The 19,904-nt window shown below is 43.3% G+C and overlaps 1 protein-coding gene across 1 annotated transcript in view; it reads right to left on the reverse strand.

Annotated features, from left to right (window-relative positions):
- NDRG3 (NDRG family member 3) overlaps positions 1 to 19,904 on the reverse strand; it is a gene marked incomplete in the record, with an annotated part of 646,357 nt that overhangs the window by 296,634 nt on the left and 329,819 nt on the right. The window contains 2 exon segments of the mRNA XM_044090166.1: positions 15,305 to 15,365; positions 15,488 to 15,550. Of these exon segments, the coding sequence (XP_043946101.1) occupies positions 15,305 to 15,365; positions 15,488 to 15,550 (124 nt within the window).

Below are 19,904 nucleotides of genomic sequence, written 5' to 3' on the forward strand. Positions count from 1 at the left end.
GGATAGGCCCTTGTGGAGCATTTCTGTTAAGTACTGAAGAATATGAGGTAGCTGGGCACCGTTGTGCCCATCCCCTGAGTCTGGCTCCAGGAACAGTATCTTTTCCACTTTTCAGCATAGGATTTTCTAATACTAGGCCTCCTTGCCTCCAGAATGACATCTCGCACCTGCTTACTGAGGGATGCTATTGGAGAGCACAAGGAATTAGCCAGGCTGCAAGGTTCAGGGTTTGAAGCTGAGGGTGCAGAATCTGGCCCGCCTGCTGGGACAGCAGGGAAGGGGTCTGAGGCAGGTGCCATGGTTCCAGCAGTGTCATACTGCGCAAGAGGGGGTACCAGTGCTGGCGTGGTCAGTCTGGTGGAATCAGTATTGTCCTTGGTTTGTCCTGTTTGATCTTTAGCAGAACCTTCAAGAGGAGAGGCAGAGGGGGGAAAGGCATAAATCGGGAGCCTTTCCCAGATAAAGGACAGGGCATCCACTTTTCAAGCTTGACTGTGGGGAGTCCTTGTGCAGAATTTGTCCAATTGGTAGTTCTCAGGGGAGGCAAACAGGTCTACTTCTGGAGTCCCCCATTTGTTCAAGAGGTTGAATATTTTTGGTTCCAGTTTCCATTCGTGTGGGTCCATAAGATTTTTGCTTAAGTCGTCTGCCAGTTAATTTAGCTTGCCTGGCAGGAACTGAGTTTGTAGGTGCACTTGGTAGCTCAAGGCTGTATTCCACAGAGCCATGGCTAGTCTCTGCAGAAAGGGTACGAGTGGGTTTCCCCCCTGCTTGTTTATGTACCACATAACTGTGGCGTTGTCTATCTTTACCAACAGTTGTCCTGGAAGAATGCAGTCTTTGAAGGCTGTCGGGAAATTCTGTACAGCTAACATTTCTTTTTGGTTGATATGCAGGTGCATCTCTCTCGGGTTTAATTTGCCCTGAATGCACTGCCCTGCCAAGTGAGTCCCCCATGCATAGTCTGATGCGTCTGTTAGGGTTTGGGTGGCAGGGGGTAGAGTGAAAGGGAGCCCCTTGTTGTGGTAGCAGGCCTCTGCCCACCAAAGGAACTCTGTCTTTATACAAGGAATGATAGGAATCATTGATTCCAGGTCCTGAGAATGTTGACACCATAGGCTTTTTAGATACCATTGTAGTTTCCTCATATGCAGTCTTGCATATGGAATTAGTATAATGCAAGAGGCCATGAACCCTAGGGCTTGCAGAACTTTCCTTGCAGATAGCTGGGGTTTTGTGGCCAATAGTTTGAAGTAGGTTGTAAAATAAACTTGTTTCTCCGGAGTGAGGAAAGCCATCTGGGAAGTTGTGTTCAAGCTTGCTCCCAGGAATACAATCTTTTGGCAGGGTACTAGGTGAGATTTCTTTTCGTTTATGGTGTACCCCAGAGGTTAGAAGTTTCTTTACGAATGCCAGATGTTGTAATAGCAAGTCCTGGCTTTCTGCCTGAATCAGACAATCGTCTAAGTATGGGTGTATTTGAATATTTCTTTGCCTGCAAAATGCAACGGCTGGAGCTAGACACTTAGTGAATTCCCTGGGCGCATTAAATAAGCCAAAGGGAAGTGCAGAGAACTGAGAGGGCGTGGAGCCTGCCCTGAAGCGTAGGAATTTCCTGCAAGATTCCCTTATTGGAATGTGTAGGTAAGCTTCCTTTAAGTCTAAGGTTGCCAACCAGGCATCTTTGCCTAGCATAGGAAGCAGCTGTTAAAGTGTTAGCATTTTGAAATTTGGGATTACCAAAAAGGTGTTTAGAATAGAGAGGTCCAGGATAGGATGCCAGGAGCGGTCTTTTCTGGGTACCAGGAAAAGTCTTGAATAAAAAGGTTGAATAGCCCTGATACGTAGAAGAGAGAGAACCTGCTGTTGAGCCTCTGCCCACTGATTTGGGGGTAGGTCTGGCCAACCGTTTGGGGTTGGTAGGGTGTGGAAGTGGAATCTGTATCCTTGGGAAACTATATTTAAAACCCATTTGTCCTGGGTAATGAGTTCCCAGTTTTTTGCATGCAGGGCGAGCGTCCCTCCTAAGGGAGCAAGCAATTGAGCAGGGCTTGGGAGGGTTAAGTTTAAGTCAGTGCGACATTTTTCCAAAGGGGGGTGTCTTACTACTTCTGCTTTGGAAGTGGGAGCCCCCCACTGCTTAGGCCTGTGCGTAGCTTGAGACTGTAACCTAGGTGGTCTGCTGTTCCTGGGCTTGGACTGAGAAGGCCTGGAAGAGACTGGAAAGGACCAATTCTTTGAAGGCCAATGCCTACTAAATCTGGGAGGCTGTACTTGCAGGAAATCTTTCTCAGTTTGCATAGATTAAGCTTTTTCCTCCATCTTTTTGAGGACTTCTTCTGCTTTGTTGCCAAACAGGTGGTCTTGGTTTAAGGGAGCATCCAGTAATTTAGCTTTAACATGATCTGGCAAGTTTTGCTCCTTAAGCCAAGCATGCCTTCTAAGTACAGACCCAGTGACAGCAGCCCTGCAAGATGCTTCTAAAGAATCAAAACCACATTACAAAGTATGTTTACCAACTTGTTCAGCAGAATGCATTAAATCCTGTAATTCTTTGTGTTCAGCAGAGTCAGGAATCAACATCATTTTCTGTTTAAGTAGTCCCATAATATGCAGCTGGTACTTTTAACATATGAAACTGGCAATTTAAAGCCCTAATGGCCAAAGTAGCAGAAGTGTATACCTTCTTACCCCATCTGTCCAAGGCTCTAAAATCTCTATCAGAAGGGGTAGGATTTTTGGCAGCAGTAGCATTAATGCCCTTTGGAACTTGGGAAATGGTCTCTGGATCTGCAGCAGGATTCTTGAAGAAGAACTTGTGAGAGTCAGGTACTCTGTAATACCAATCAGGTTTTCTGGGAGCTGGAGATAAAGTGTCTGGGGACAGGCTAGATTTTAAGAAAGCATCATCTGCAATGTCCATACCAGGAGGGATAGCTAAAGGACTGTGTTGAGGAAGGAGTAAGAATTCCCTAAGCCTCTTTTTGGAGTCAGAGTAATCCTGGCTTTCCCAGCAGAAATGCTCCCTAAGAGTGTACGAGGTTTCACCAAAAGAAAAACCTTCTGGAGGGTAGCAGAGGGAATGGAATCCTTTGCATCAGAATCCTCACAGGTAGATAAGGGCAAATCCTGGTAATCAGAAGAAACAGAAATATCAGAATCCTGATCAGAAGAATCAGAAGGAAAATAATTTCTAGGTGTCTTAGAGGGGAAGGCTGGCTTCTCCTAATTAAAGCAATAAGATCTTCAGCCATTTTAAGCATTTCTTTTTTAGGCATATGGGCATGACCATGCGGTTTGGAAGTTGGTTTTTTAGGCAGGGTTCGAGTTTTAGGCCTGGAAGAAGATGCCGTCAGTTTAAAATGCAAGTCTGTAGGCCTGAATATACCCTCAGAAGCCGGTGCCTGCACAGCGCTCCGGACCCATCCAAGGTAGAGACATCTGCAGGTTCCATAGTCGAAGAAGCATCTCGCAGCATACCTGACTCCGAATGGGTCTCAGTAGAGGCCTGCGAATCTGAAATAGCAGGTATCAAGGGCTGCGAAAGCGCCTCACTGAGTAGTAGCTTAACGGAAGCGTCGTCTGCAGTTTTGGACCTATGCGGTCTGTCTCTGTCTTTATCCTTACATTTTTTCGGATGATTGGAAGTCGGATGACTTACCGCAGCCATTTCTGGATAGTTACACAGAGTACCAAAATAATTTGCTGCAACAATAGACCAAAGACTAATAGAGGGTTGAATAAGGCAGAAAACCGACAGCGAGGGAAGTCTTGGTCTGGGCCTAAGCAAGGAATGCAGTACGAATGAAAATCTTTATGAGGTATTTGCTTTCCACAGGTAAGACAATTGTTAACTTTTACTGACATCGGTTAAGAGCAAGAAAAAGGATCTCCAATGGGGTACTTAGCTTTTTTGAAGACTTCGGTTCTGAAACTCGAAAATGAAAATTTCAGGAGTCGGCCGACTGGCACTTGCAAACTGCTTCTGCTTCGGGCACCGCATGGCAAGAAAGACTGGTGTAATGGCGTCGGCTGCATGTTTTATACCCCTGACGACCTGACTTCATGGAAGAAGAGACAGCATCCGACACAGGAAACAAGACTCTGGCATTCAGGCCGGCTGAGGGCTACCTGCAGGCAGATAACCCAAATGTGATGACTGCAACAGTGAAACACAAACAACATCTCACTGCACTTCGTATTGGAAGGAGATGCGAAGAGATCGCAGCAAGACTGACTCCACTTTAGAAAGATCTGTTCTGCTACTGAAGGACTCCGAGACCACTCATAAGGCATCAGGACAGAACGGCTGAGCCTGTCCGCTAGAACGATGGACTGTCCCGGAATGTGCATTGCTAACAGAAAGCGACTGGTGGAGATCCCCCATTCCCAAACTCTCATGTCTTCATGACAATGGGGGTAGGATCTGGTCCCTCCCAATTTGTTGATGTACCAGACCACCGACATGTTGTCTGACTGAATTGCAATTGTTCCCAGAGGAAGAGAGACATGAAGGGCCTGCAACGCTAAAAGGACCGCTCTCATCTCTAGAACACTGATGTGCAAGCTGGTCTCAGTCGGGGACCACGTGCCTTGGACTGTCCTTCCCGAGCAATGCCCCCTAACCCTAGCTGGGAGGCGTCCGTGGTCACTGTAGCTTGGGCTGGGACTGCGACAAATGAGCGTCCTTTGAGAATGTCCACAGAGTGCATCCACCAAAAAAGGGATGCTCGGTAGGCTTTGCTTACATGAATCGGATGACTCAGTGGAAGATCCAGCAACAACCATTGTACAGCAAGAGTCCACTGTAGAACTCTCATATGCAGACGCACACACAGAAGAAGTGTAATCGTGGCCTTCACAGTGCAGAGGGCTCGCAACACTACCTCCCACTGGCGGGGGCGATGTGAGTAATAGCAGTGATATGAAGTCGCAGAGTTCAAATTTTCTCTGGGGTCAGGAAGACTTTTGTCTGCAAGGTGTCTATCCGTACTCCGATAAACTCTATGACCTGAACAGGGTCTACACAAGATTTGGCAATATTGACTGTAATACCTAGATGATCTGCTAGGTGTAGGAAAAAAATCCCTGGCCTGACAAAGTAGATGCTTGGTGGACGCAGCAAGGAGCCAATCATCCAGGTAAGGGAAGACCTGGAGTCTCAGGTGAGCCGGTACTACTGCCATAACCTTGGTAAACACCCTGAGGGCTGTGGTGAGACTAAAGGTTAGAGCTCGAAAATGATAATGACTGGCCCCTAGCCATAAGTGAAGGAACCACCTGGAGCTTCCGTGCATCTTTATATGGTAGTAGGCATCCTGGAGGTCTAACGAGCACATCCAGTCCATCTTTTGCAAATAAGGCAGGATGGACTGTAATGTGACCATCCGCAACTTTTCTTTGGCAATGGACAGGTTCAGGGTTGACAGGTCCAGGATAGGCCTGATGTCCCCATCTTTTTTGGCACCAAAAAGAACCTGGAATAGATGCCCGATCCGGACTGATCTTGGAGGTGGGTTCGATGGCTTGGCTCATTTCTTTAGCAGCTCAATAACCTCTAGTGCTGCCGCCTCCCTTTGAGCGGGTGGTACGTCCGTGAGGTGAGCGGGTGGTACGTCCGTGAGGTGAGCGGGTGGTACGTCCGTGAGGTGAGCGGGTGGTACGTCCGTGAGGTGAGCGGGTGGTACGTCCGTGAGGTGAGCGGGTGGTACGTCCGTGAGGTGAGCGGGTGGTACGTCCGTGAGGTGAGCGGGTGGTACGTCCGTGAGGTGAGCGGGTGGTACGTCCGTGAGGTGAGCGGGTGGTACGTCCGTGAGGTGAGCGGGTGGTACGTCCGTGAGGTGAGCGGGTGGTACGTCCGTGAGGTGAGCGGGTGGTACGTCCGTGGTGAGGTGAGCGTCCGTGAGGTGGCGGGTACGTCCGTGAGGTGAGCGGGTGGTACGTCCGTGAGGTGAGCGGGTGGTACGTCCGTGAGGTGGCTGGGTGGAATGGGGGTAGCCACAAAGGGAATTGTATAACCTCTGGATATGGTTCGTAGCACCCAATGGTCTGATGACATGGACTCCCATGCAGTCAGGTGCAATGACAGGCAACCCCAGACTGCCTCCAGAGCAGAGCAATCAGGATACACCTCAGGGTTGCTGTGTGGGCCTGTCCAAAAAAGGTTCTCGAGACCCAAATTTCCTCGGACCCCCTCTGCCCCTGGGGCGGTGTCTGTCCCGACCCCCTCTGTCTCTAGGGGAAGACGAGTCCTGAGCGTTCCGGGAATACTGAGACTTCCAGAACCACATCTTCTTTTGCCCTCACTGATTCTGAGAAAAGGATCTTTGAGGGCTCGAGAAGTGGATCACAACGGCAGACAGTGTCTTTCCAGTCTTTCTCGCTCTGGACCAAAGTGTCATGGATGGACTTACCAAAAAGAGAAGCACCGTCGTAAGCGGCATTCGCAAATGACGCCTTAACAGGCTCCGAGAACTGACACAATCTAATCCAGGCATGATGCCTCATGGCAATGCTGGATCCAGCCACCCTAGCCATTCCCTCAGTGGTATGTGAGAGAAGGCGCATGGACGTAATTTGATACCACTTTGAGGGCCATCCTCATGGAAAATGTGCTTTTATCCTCCTGCAATGTGGACCCAGGGAGCGACTCCGCGAGTTCCTTAACCAGGTCGTGCTGCAATCGAATAACATGGGCCAAGTAGTTCAGCGCCCTTATAGAAAAGGTTGCTGATGCATACATACGCTTCCCTGGGCGGTCCATCAACTGGGACTCTCAGTCGGGGGGGATGGACCGATGAACTTTCTTGGGCCAATTCCTTCTTGGCAACTGCTGCTACCACCATAGCGTCTACAGAAGACCCTTTGTTCCATGCCAGTCTGTCAGAATGGGGGTTTAAAATTTTGTCAGGGTGCTTCGAAATAGGCTCCACAGTGTCCGGTTCCTTCCAAGCCCGCAAAGTGATTAAATCCACCAGAGGGTCCGCGGGGGGAGGGGGAGACGCCCAGGAAGTAGACGGGCCCGAGCGAAGGCCTCCAGGAACACAGACTCATCCGAGGAAGGTTTTGGGGCAGATCAGCCTCCCCGCTGGTGTAAAAGTACCATGATGTCTCCAAAGGAGACATCCTCGGGAGGTGATCTGAGGGAACCTTCCCCTTCCTGAAAGTCAGTCGGTGTCCTCCGTGAGGGACTCAGAGGAGGAGTCCACGTGCCTCCTCTTGCACGTATATGCTTGCAAGGAACCTCTCCGGTGGGGCTCATCCTGAGAGGGCTCGCAAACCACCTGATTTTCCTCTAGGGAAACCGTCTGGGGCACTTTGGGCACGGGCTGTCCCTGTGGTAAAATGATTGGAGTTGTACCCGAACCAAGGGGAGTCGGGGCGAAATCTAAAGAAAAGGTCAGGGGTCTCGATCCAATGGACAGGACCCTTTCCACTACATCGAACGCTGAACGAGAGAGAGCCACCTGGGACTCTAGCATGGTAGCTGCTCTCCCCGGGTCCGACAAGCGGATCAGAGCCGGTCCTGAAAGAGAATGAGCACCAAGGGGATGGCCCGGAGCTGACTAAAAAACTTCCACCCCCGGATCCGACACCCAGACTATAGCTCAGAGAGCTGCTTGTATCTGAACTACTCAGATCTGATGCACTCAAAGCAACTGCCGGTGTCGAGGAAGCAAGTACCATGGGCGCTGACACTCTGAATCCGAATATCCTCCGATCCAGATACTCTGGAGCAGAAGGTCAGATAAGAGAAGGAGAAATTGGTGAAAAGAAGGGAAGCAAGCTACCCCCTCCGGAGGGAGAGGGAGCTGGCAGGATTCCCATCTGGATCTGCGTCCTAATAAACCTCCTCATCATTTTTATCCATGTTTGATTCCAAGAGACTACACATGGATCGCTACAAGGCAACAGACTCCGACCTGGCTGGCCGGTGTGCCGTCGCCCTGGATGAAGACAGAGGCTCCTCCGGCTATGGAGAAAAACGTTGTGATCAGAGCTAAGGGGAGGTAGGTTTAGTAACCACATGAACCTTAGGAGGAGGCCCCGCTGGGGTGGAACGATCTGGAGACCTCTTCCTGCATCTTTCAGCCTTGTGTTCTCTCTCAGGTTTCTTCTGGTGAACGGAATCCCTTTCCCCAGGCCTAGAAGAGGGAAGCTGAGTCCTGGCCTTGGAGGGAGAGACAGAGAGAAAAGGAGTGACAGAAACCAAAGGAGCGGTCACAGCCGTGACCAAAGTAGAAAAAGTGGCTGCCTCAGAGGCAGGGAGAAGGCCCTTCATAATAAGTTTTGCCCTGCAGTCCCTCAGGGCTCACAGGTTAAATCCTGTGCAAATACCACATTCAGAAGAAAGGCGAGACACACACCCAAGCAGACAATGCAGAGTGTGTCCGTCGGCAGGCAACAACTTGTGACCCCACACTGCGCATTTTCTCAACATTTGTTTAGGCAATTCAGCCATTATCTACAACAAAAGGCCTAAGACTACCTATTAGGAAACACACACACACAAACAGGGGTGAGGGAGGAATTACTTTTTTGAAAACTTTTTAAACTAGAAAAAACAGGACACACCAGCAAGGGGAGTGGAGAGGGAAACTACACTAACTCACCTAACACACACAAACTGCAAAAAAGCGCTAAATCAAAACTCAGAGTACTCGCTATACCCGGAGCTTGAAGATCACAATGCAATCGCAAACGCGACAAACGAGATCCGAGGGAAGGAAGGTGGTGGCAGTGTATTATGGGTAGGGGGAGGAGCTTGGAACTCGGAGCAGATGTTAATGAATTTGCCGGCTCAGATCCAGGTCAGATCCGTAACCTATAGGTTGAAGACCAAATGAAGTAAACTACTTCAGATACAATTTTAACCTTCAAGAGTAACTGCACTTATCTGGTGGCACTGTGGTTTTATGCGCCTAAAAGTCTTGCCGCTTATTTAATACCACCATTTCTATATGTATTAATTTTAGTAAGAGTATCTGGGTTCCCTGGTAAGAGCCTTAAAGTAGCTGGCTGGTTGCAGTGAATCTACCTTATAGTCTGGATGGAGGTGACAGAGCTGGTAAGTCTGATTTCTGCAGAGAGAAAGGTGAAGTCTTATTTGCAGCCTGGAGAGGAAAACCTAGCCATAGGTCTGGGGTGTGGTCTGTGTGTGCTCTTAGGGGAAATTGTGCTTGAAGAGAGTTGCATCTGAAAATTCTGTGTATCCATTTTTGTTATAAGTGAATGTTCCCCACCGGTGTCAGTGGTGAGGATTGAGGCTCCTTGAGTAATAGCCAAGAGGAGGGACATCACACAGCCTATTAAGACTTTTCATGCTGTACAACTCATGTGAGAAAATAGTCCAATGAAGACGAACAGCACCTTTTGGCAGATGTTCAAATTCTCTCCTCATCTATCTCCTTCAACATGAAATTACTATTCTGAAAATCAAGGAATGTCATGGAGAACCCAATTGCTGATGCAACCCATTTCTTAACCAACTCAAAACATCTGAAGCAGTAGGCTTTGTTAGAAGAAAACCAACAATGTCTAGCTACTGAAAGTACAAGAGAATGCAACTCAAGTTTGCATCCCTCAATCACTTACCCTACTGCAGCACACTGAAGAAAATGTCCATCTACCTGAACTCCCCAGAGACATCAGGTTTCCAAGCCTGAGCAACAGCCATTCTCCCTCCATACAACTCGGACCATTACAAAAACAAAGAAAATTCAGGAAATTTTGCTAGTTAAGACAAAGCTGGAACCAATTAGTCAGTCTTAAGAAAAAAGATGCAGGTGCTTTGAAGCATTTAACTCACCAATCCATACTAAGTGATGCAGTCCATCACTATAAATAATAGCACTTTTTGCTGAGAAGGGTCAACTGCAAATTACAATTAACACCTGAAAACAGGCCACAGTTAAGAATTAAGCAGCATATTGGAAAGCACTAAACTTTTGAAAATAACAGCGAGTACCACTGCGAGTACCTATAACACAAACTCAAGCAAATCTTCTTGAACACAGATTTAATTAGCGCTTTCGGTGAAAACTATGTCCCACCTTCTTCAGACAAAACACATCAATTAAAACCCTTTATATACATTAAATATACATCAATTAATCAATTAAAAATTCAATTAAAAATCAATTTAAGAAAAAGCTGGTCTTTAAAGAGCGATGCCATATTACTTTACACTCCTATAATACACAGTATGTTGCAACATAAACAAAACACAAATTTATACATTTTTTCAAACATATTGAAATAAATATACTCCAACCCTTATTTATCTATTCAAGGCTAAGCGTTTAAGAATACATTTTATAGAAATATATTCATTTAGGCCGGGATATATATGTGCTTCAGTTCTTATCTGCCATTTAATTTAATCTATCTCCAGATTCAATTGCCATGGGCCTCCCCTAAGGTCCAATTGTGTTTGTTGCAAGACCGAAAATTTAAAACTATGGTCAGGGTAATCGATAAGATGCCTAGCTAAGGCATTATTCTTATCGTTTTTAGAGATAGCATAATAGTGTTCATAAATACGTTGTTTCAACTTTCTCTCTCTTTTTCCGATATAATAAACGGAACACTGAGTGCAAATTGCAACATATATCACAGCCCTACTATGACAATTATACCTTCCCTTAATACTATAAATTTCATTCTTTAACTTTTTTGTCTAAGTTAATATATTTGCATTGGTGACATGCACGACATCTAGACATACTTAGATTACTACTATTTATAGATTTTACTTTCATTTCCAAAATAGATTTTAAACTGGCTCCTCTTCTAAAGATGACTTTTGGTTTAATTTCTAGAAGCATAAATATAGCTTTACCTTCAGTAATAATAGACCAATTCTTATATATAATCTCTTTAATTCTATAATGGTCCAAAGAATACGTACAAAGAAAGCTAACTCTATAGTCCACTTCTGGAGTAAGAGAAACAGTATTAATATCTACCTCTGAAGCATTTAACATTGGAAGTGATTTGTCAAGTAAAAGGGGCCTAAAATATCCATCACACCTTTTATTTCAAACCTCTAAACATATAGAATCAACCAGTGATTTCGGATAACCCCTACTAATGAACATGGACTTTAGTAAAGAGCATTCTACCTGAAAATCTTCATCGGTAGCCATCCTAGCTGCTCTAACTGTTCTTTGATGACAGCTCTCTTTTGGTGAAACAGATGGCTACTGGAAAAGTGAAGAAAGGAGTTTGAATAGGACGGCTTCCTATGTACTAAACTTTTATATCTGCCATTGATGTCATCCATACATAAACTAACGCCCAAATAATTGATAACCATATCTTGACATTGATACGTAAATTCAAAAAAATCTGTCATGGATTGGATATCATCCATAAAGACTAGAATCAGCTCTTTAGACCCCTTCCATAGTAAGAACATATCATCCTGGTACCTAGTGTACCAGGTGACATTCTCTATGAACAGGCTGTTACGAAAGAGTAATGTTCGCTCCCAGTATGCCATGATACAATTGGCATAACTACCCCCACAGGGGGAGCCTATAGCTATTCCAGTATTCTGCAAGTAGAAGCGACCATCAAATATCATATAATTGTTTTTCAAAACAATTTCAAGTAGTGTTTCTACTACACGGATGGTTCTCTCTTTTACCTGTTTGAGGGTCATAAACTCTCTTATCCATTCCAGGCCAAGGGTCTGAGGGATGATGGTATAGAGATCCTGGATGTCGACAGTAAGAAAAATTGAATCTTTACAATATTCTAGTTTATTTATATTTTCTAAAAAAAACTCCACGAGTCTTTACATATTTGCAATTCAGTCTCAATAAGTGGTCTTAAAATACTGTCTACGTACTTAGCACATCCATACGTAATTGAGCCTCTTCCGTCAATTGGCCTGAAAGGGGGGGGGGGGTCATTGTAGCTTTTATGAATTTTTGGGGAACCAAAGAGAGCAGGTATCCTAGGTGCTTTCATTGTTAAATATTGAAACATATCCATATCTATGGTTCCCTCCAAAAACAGATCATTTAGCATAGAATTAACTCTTTTATATGCTACATTTATTTCATTTAAACTCACTGGAGAATGCACTCCAGTGTTTAAATATTTTTCCATATATGATACAAATGTCGTTTGATCCACAAACACAAGACCTCCCCCCTTATCAGGTTTCATTACCCTGATCTTACCATCATGTAACAAGTTCATAAACTCCCTTTCCTGTTCTGTAATATTAGACATTCTAAGACTTCTGATGTTTTTATTCTTATTAATAGATCTTATATCCATTTCACAGATTTTTTCAAAAATATTAAGAATATTATGTAAGCGGGCATTAAAAAGGCTAGAAACCCTTAAGGTATTAGTCAAAGATGACACTCCCCCCAAAAACACTTGCAAATTGAGCTTGCGCACAAATAATTTTAAGTCTATTATTCGGATAAGTCAAGGAGGCAGGAACAACAATCGCAGGGGCAACAGGAATCAAACTCAAATGCGGAACAAACGCAACCAGAGAAGGAGGTGACAATGACAGTCAAGCATCTACCTCAAATTCTTAAGAATGTGAAAGAAGATTTCACTATTTACAACTATACTTCTTTGGAGGTTTCTGAGGAGATGACTAATTTCTTCTCTAAAGGACTGTCATTTGTCCCAGATAAAGAGATGGACATAGTGCGGACAATAAATAGACTTAAAATTATTTGTGCGTAAGCTCAATTTGCAAGTGTTTTTGGGGGGAGTGTCATCTTTGCCTAATACCTTAAGGGTTTCTAGCCTTTTTAATCCCCCCTTACATAATATTCTTAATATTTTTGAAAAAATCTGTGAAATGGCTATAAGATCTATTAAGGATAAAAACATCAGAAGTATTAGAATGTCTAATATTACAGAACAGGAAAGGGAGTTTATTAACTTGTTACATGATAGTAAGATCAGGGTAATGAAACCTGATAAGGGGGGAGGTCTTGTGTTTATGGATGGATCAAAAGACATATGTATCATATATGGAATAATATTTAAACACTGGAGTGCATTCTCCAGTGAGTTTAAATGAAATAAATGTAGCGTATAAAAGAATTAATTCTATGCTAAATGATCTGTTTTTGGAGGGAACCATAGATATGGATATGTTTCAATATTTAACAATGAGCGCACCTAGGATACCTGCTCTCTTTGGTGCCCCAAAAATTCATAAAAGCTACAATGACCCCCCCCCCCCCTTCAGGCCAATTGTTGACAGAAGAGGCACAATTAAGTGTGGATGTGCTAAGTACGTAGACAGTATTTTAAGACCACTTATTGAGACTGAATTGCAAATATGTAAAGACTCGTGGAGTTTTTTAGAAAATATAAATAAACTAGAATATTGTAAAGATTCAATTTTTCTTACTGTCTACGTCAAGGATCTCTATACCGTCATCCCTCAGACCCTTGGCCTGGAATGGATCAGAGAGTTTATGACCCTCAAACAGGTAGAAGAGAGAACCATCCATGTAGTAGAAACACTACTTGAAATTGTTTTGAAAAACAATTATATGATATTTGATGGTCGCTTCTACTTGCAGAATACTGGAATAGCTATAGGCTCCCCCTGTGGGGGTAGTTATGCCAATTGTATCATGGCATACTGGGAGTGAACATTACTCTTTCGTAACAGCCTGTTCATAGAGAATGTCACCTGGTACACTAGGTACCAGGATGATATGTTCTTATGATGGAAGGGGTCTAAAGAGCCGATTCCAATCTTTATGGATGATATCCAATTCATGACAGATTTTTTTGAATTTACGTATCAATGCCAAGATATGGTTATTAATTATTTGGACGTTAGTTTATGTAAGGATGACATCAATGGCAGATATAAAAGTTTAGTATATAGGAAGCCGTCCTATTCAAACTCCTTTCTTCACTTTTCCAGTAGCCATCCATTTCACCAAAAGAGAGCTGTCATCAAAGGACAGTTAGAGCAGCTAGGATGGTTACTGATTAAGAAGATTTTGAGGTAGAATGCTCTTTACTAAAGTCCATGTTCATTAGTAGGGGTTATCCAAAATCACTGGTTGATTCTATATATTTAGAGGTTAGAAATAAAAGGTGTGATGGATATTTTAGGCCCCTTTTACTTGACAAATCACTTCCAATGTTAAATGCTTCAGCGATAGATATTAATACTGTTTCTCTTACTCCAGAAGTGGACTATAGAGTTAGCTTTCTTTGTATGTATTCTTTGGACCATTATAGAATTAAAGAGATTATATATAAGAATTGGTCTATTATTACTGAAGATAAAGCTATATTTATGCTTCTAGGAATTAAACCAAAAGTCATCTTTAGAAGAGCAGCTAATTTAAAATCTATTTTGGAAATGAATGTAAAATCTATAAATAGTAGTAATCTAGGTATGTCTAGATGTGTTGTATGTCACCAATGCAAATATATTAACTTAGACGAAAAAGTTAAATTAAAGAATGAAATTTATAGTATTAAGGGAAGGTATAATTGTCATAGTAGGGCTGTGATATATGTTGCAATTTGCTCTCAGTGTTCCGTTTATTATATCGGAAAAACAGAGAAAGTTGAAACAACGTATTTACGAACACTATTATGCTATCTCTAAAAAAGATAAGAATAATGCCTTAGCTAGGCATCTTATCGAGTACCCTGTCCATAGTTTTAAATTTTCGGTCTTGCAACAAACACAAGTGGCCCTAGGGGAGGCCCATGGCAATCGAATCTGGAGATAGATGAAATTAAATGGCAGATAAGAACTGAAGCACATATATATCCCGGCCTAAATGAATATATTTCTATAAAATGTATTCTTAAACACTTAGCCTTGAATAGATAAATAAGGGTTGGAGTATATTTATTTCAATATGTTTGAAAAAAACGTATATATTTGTGTTTTATGTCGTAACATACTGTGTATTATAGGAGTGTAAAGTAATATGGCATCGCTCTTTAAAGACAAGCTTTTTCTTAAATTTATTTTTAATTGAATTTTTAATTGATTAATTGATGCATATTTAATGTATATAAAGGGTTTTAATTGATGTGTCTTCGTCTGAAGAAGGTGGGACATAGTTTTCACCGAAAGCACTAACTAAATCTGTGTTCAAGAAGATTTGCTTGAGTTTGTGTTATAGGTGCTCGCAGTGGTACTCGCTATTATTTTCAAAAGTTTAGTGTTTTTTGCAGTTTGTAGCATATTGGAAAGCTCACATCTTCTCTTTCACATTTTATTACAACATTAAACAAAACACAAACTTCTAGTAAAGAACCACATTTCAGAACTTACAGCAAATTTAGCTAGGATGTAGGCACCAGCTCCAACTCCAATTCCGATTACACTTCTCAGGCTGCAAAACACAAAGTGCCCCTTTTAAATGACCCTCTACAAAAATACTACAAAAACAATTACAGAAAGGTGTACTACTGTTTAAACACGTCTGATCCATTATACATACATCACAAAACTTACTTTAAGTGAGTAAGTACAGCAGGCAGCATTTCAGCCAGTTCATCCATGGATGGGTACTGGTACCTGTAAATGGAAAGTAATTACAGAATGAGCAACATTCCAAATATTCTAAAAATAGAACACTATTCACCATGCGCAAAAGTGAGACTGCAAAGACCAGGCCTGAATGCCAGCATCAGGTTTGGAAACTACCACATTAATAGGAATGAAAAGAGAAATATTTGCTCATTAAGAAAATCACACCTGTTAAAAAAATATATCATTTAAAATAAGGAAACCCAAAAATGCATACTCCTCAATTAGGCTTTGGAAATGCATATCACTTTTTACACAGTAGAAAAAAATTTTTTTTTTAGTACAGAATCTGGCCAAACTGTTTCCATTTCTCATGGAATTCTTAGCACAGTAATCAAAAACACTTTGTTCTTGATGTCCTTAAATAATTTCCTAGCCAGAAATATATGTGCAGACATACTATTCCAAGATAAATAGCTTTGCAGTATTCACATTATGGCCAAGACTGCTCCCCAGGTGACTAGAGTTCTGTTAGAAAGATGAGCACTGGAACTGTTTGCTAAAGAGAAAAGAGAATGAACAGCAGATGTCTACTTGTACGTTCCTACTTGTACGTTCAAATAATGGGTGCTGGCAGGGTCATGTTATAAGACCTTCTTTTAAAGGAAGGCCACATTCTAAGTTTTCTTTCGACTCAGTACTACAGATGTACAAGTCAAGTAAGGAGTACACAAGCACTCTAGATATGAACTGTGAATATGCAGAAGCATTTCCTTGCACCATACTCTTCATCCAGCCATGAGTGAACAAAATCAGCATAAAAATGCAATACAAAATCCTACTGGACAACTTGACGGGATCCCATGCTTTCGTCTTCCTCCTCTAGTGCCCTATGACATGGGGGGATGCAAAAGACTAGCCTTTTGTAGGATACATACCTGATTTTTTTTTATTAAACTTGAGCTAGAGTAAAATTACATTTTTATTAATGAAAATACACTACAGAGACTATGCCTTTTAAGCATCTGCAGATAAAAACCCATGTCTCCAGGGACCACCCTGGCAATCAACCAGTTGTGACAAGCTGTTTTCCTAGGGCCCAATAAAAAGTATGAGATAAGATGACAAGTGAGAATATAAAAATACTAGTCAGTACTCACAAAAATAGTGAGCAGTTTGCCAGTCTTGGAAGGCAGGACAGAGGGTGGACAGATCTGCTGATAACTGAATGTAAGGGATACTAACACAGAAAGGTAATGAGGCCCAAAGAAATTCTAACCAGGATCCTCAAGAATGCTGCTGATATATAAACTCCAACTTCAAAGTTAGCAAAACGAAATGCACAGAAATGGCTAATAAATCCACCTTCAATGAAGGAGTAAAATAAGAGGACTTTAACAGTAAGACTCATTAAACTCCTCGGGTAGAACAAGACACCTAATGAACTTCAGTATTAATTCAAAGCAGGCAGGCAGAAAGTACAGTTGTGTACACTTACCATAAATGTAGATGTTCGAATGTTGAATGTATTCACTGTTGTAGTCATTACATTTGGGTTATCTGCATGCAGGCAGCCCTCAGTCGGCTTGATTAACAAAGTCTTGGGTCCTGCATCGGTTGCTGTCCCTTCTTCCATGACGACAGGTTGTCAGGGGTATAAACCATGCAGCCGACTCCATTACATCAGTTTTTCTTGCCCAGATGTCAGGTGCCCCCCTAATGGGGAGCAATTAAATATAAAAGTACAAAGATATACCGCCAACAAAAAAGAAATTACACCAAAAAGGCTTTTAAGCATAGTAAAGGAAAGTAGAGGTGTAGCCAAAAGAAGTTAGGGGGCTGGAGGGAGGGTAACCAGGACTACAACAGTGAATACACTCGAACATCTACATTTATGGTAAGTGTACACAACTGTATTATGTTCTTCATGTTTCATTGTTGCAGTCATTACATTTGGGTAGATTCCCAAAGCTATGGTTGGGAGGAGCAATTTAGATAGCATTAGGAGCAGATATAAGGCTCTGCAAAACTGCAGTAGCAAAGCCAGCTGTGGATTTAGAGAAAATTGGCAAATGATAATGCTTGGTGAAAGTATGTACAGAACTCCAGGTAGCGGCTTCTAGGATGTCCCTGGCAGGGACACTTCTGAGAAAGGCTGTCAAAGTAGATGCAACCCTGGTGGAGTGAGGTCTGATCCCCTGGGGGATAGGATTTCCATGGTGATTATAGCAGAAATGAATGCAATGGCCTATCCATTTAGAAATGGTTTGCTTTGAAATAGCATTCCCCTCTGCACCTGCAGCAAATGCCACCAGCAGTTGTTCAGATTTCCTTTCAGGTTTAGCCCTGTCCAAGTAGAATCTAAGTTGTCTGTGCACAGTTAAGGAATGCAGTATCCATTCCCCTTTGTTCTGTGGATAGGGAAAGAAGGTTGGCAAATGAATGGACTGATTAAGAGCCACACTGGATACCACCTTGGGCATGAAGGATGGATTGGCTCTGAGGGACACCCTGTCCGCATGAAAGATGATGAAAGGCTCCACTGCCATAAGGATCTGTATTTCAGATACCCTTCTACCTGAAGTGATTGCTAAAAGGAAAGCTGTTTTCCAAGAAAGAAATTATAAGTCTGCAGTAGCATCTGGCTCGAAAGGAGATAAGTGAGTTTCTCCAAAACAAAGTTAAGGTCCCAGGCTGGGGTTGGAGCTGTCCTAGGTGGTCTCAAATTGTTGGCCCCTCTGAGGAACTGCTTGAGCAGTGGATGAGAGAAGAGGGGAGATTCTGTGTTATAATGAGCTGAAATGGCTGAGGCGTGGATTTTAATGGAGGAAAAGGACAGGCCCTTGTGAAGCATCTCAGTTAAGTACTGTAAAATCCGAGGTAAATTGGGCGCTGCTGTGCTCATCCCTTGAGATTGGTTCCAGGCACAGAATCTTTTCCATTTTTCAGCATGAGATTTTCTAGTACTAGGCATCCTTGCCTGTAAAATGATATCCATCACAGGTTTACTGAGGGATGGTAAAGGAGAGATTATGTAATTAGCCAGGCTGCAAGGTTCAGTGTTAGACGCTGAGGGTGCAGAATCTGGTTCTCCAGCTGAGACAACAGGGAAGGAGTCTGAGGCAGGTGCCATGGGGGTAAATGTGACACACTGCGCAGGAGGGGGTGCCAGTGATGGCGTGGCCAGTCTGGAGCAATCAAAATCATCCTTGGTTTGTCTTGTTTGATTTTTAGTAGTACTTTGGAGAGCAGAGGCAGAGGGCATAGACTGATAGTTTTTTTCCAACTGAAGGACAGACCAACCACTTTCCAGGCTTGTTTGTGGGGAGTCCTTGTGCAAAATTTGTCCAAGTGGTAGTTCTGGGGAGAGGCAAACAGGTCTATATCTGGGCTCCCCCATTTGCTTGTCAACATGTTGAAAATCCTTGGTTCCAGTTTCCACTCGTGTGGGTCCCTGAGGTTTCTGCTTAGTCCGTCTGCCAGTGTATTTAATTTTCCTGGCAGGAATTGAGCTTGTAGGTGCACTTCGTAGCTCAAGGCTGTGTTCCACAATGCCATGGCTAGTCTGCAGAGGGGGTAAGAAAGTGTACCCCCCCCTGCTTGTTTATGTACCACATAACAGTGGTGTTGTCCGTCTTTACCATGAGTTGTCCTGGAAGAATGTGGTCCTTGAAGGCTGTCAGAGCATTCTGTACAGCTAACATTTCTTTTTGATTGATATGCAGGTGCATTTGACTTGGGTTCCATTTGCCCTGAATGCACTTCCCGGCCAAGGTGAGCCCGCCAAGCATAGTCTGATGCGTCTATTAGGGTTTGGGCGGCAGGGGGTAGTGTGAAAGGTAGTCCCTTGTTTTGGTGGCAGGCCTCTGCCCACCAAAGGAATTCTAGGCGTAGGCAAGGTATGATACGAATCATTGCTTCTAGATCCTGAGAATGTTGACACCATAGGCATTTTAGATATCACTGTAGTTTCCTCATATGCAGTCTTGCAGATGGAATTAAAAGAATGAAGGAGGCCATGAACCCCAAGGCTTGCAGTATTTGTCTTGCAGACAGCAGGGTTTTTGTGGCCACTTGTTTGAAGTAGGTTGTCAAATGAATTTGTTTCTCTGGCGTGAGGTAAGCCATCTGGGAAGTTGTATTCAAGCTTGCTCCCAGGAATATAATTTGTTGACAGGGTACCAGGTGTGATTTCTTTTCATTTATGGTGTACCCCAGACAAGTTAGAACCCTTTGTACAAAGGCCAGATGATTCAAAAGTATGTCCTGGCTTTCTGCCTGAATTAGACAATCGTCCAGGTATGGGTATATTTGAATATTTCTTTGCCTGCAAAATGCAATAACTGGAGCTAGGCACTTTGTGAATACCCTGGGTGCAGTAGATAAGGCAAAGGGCAGTGCA

The sequence above is a fragment of the Protopterus annectens genome, chromosome 12.part0 (genome assembly GCF_019279795.1).
Source record: "Protopterus annectens isolate FY-2018-M chromosome 12.part0, PAN1.0, whole genome shotgun sequence".
Lineage (NCBI taxonomy): Eukaryota > Metazoa > Chordata > Ceratodontiformes > Protopteridae > Protopterus > Protopterus annectens.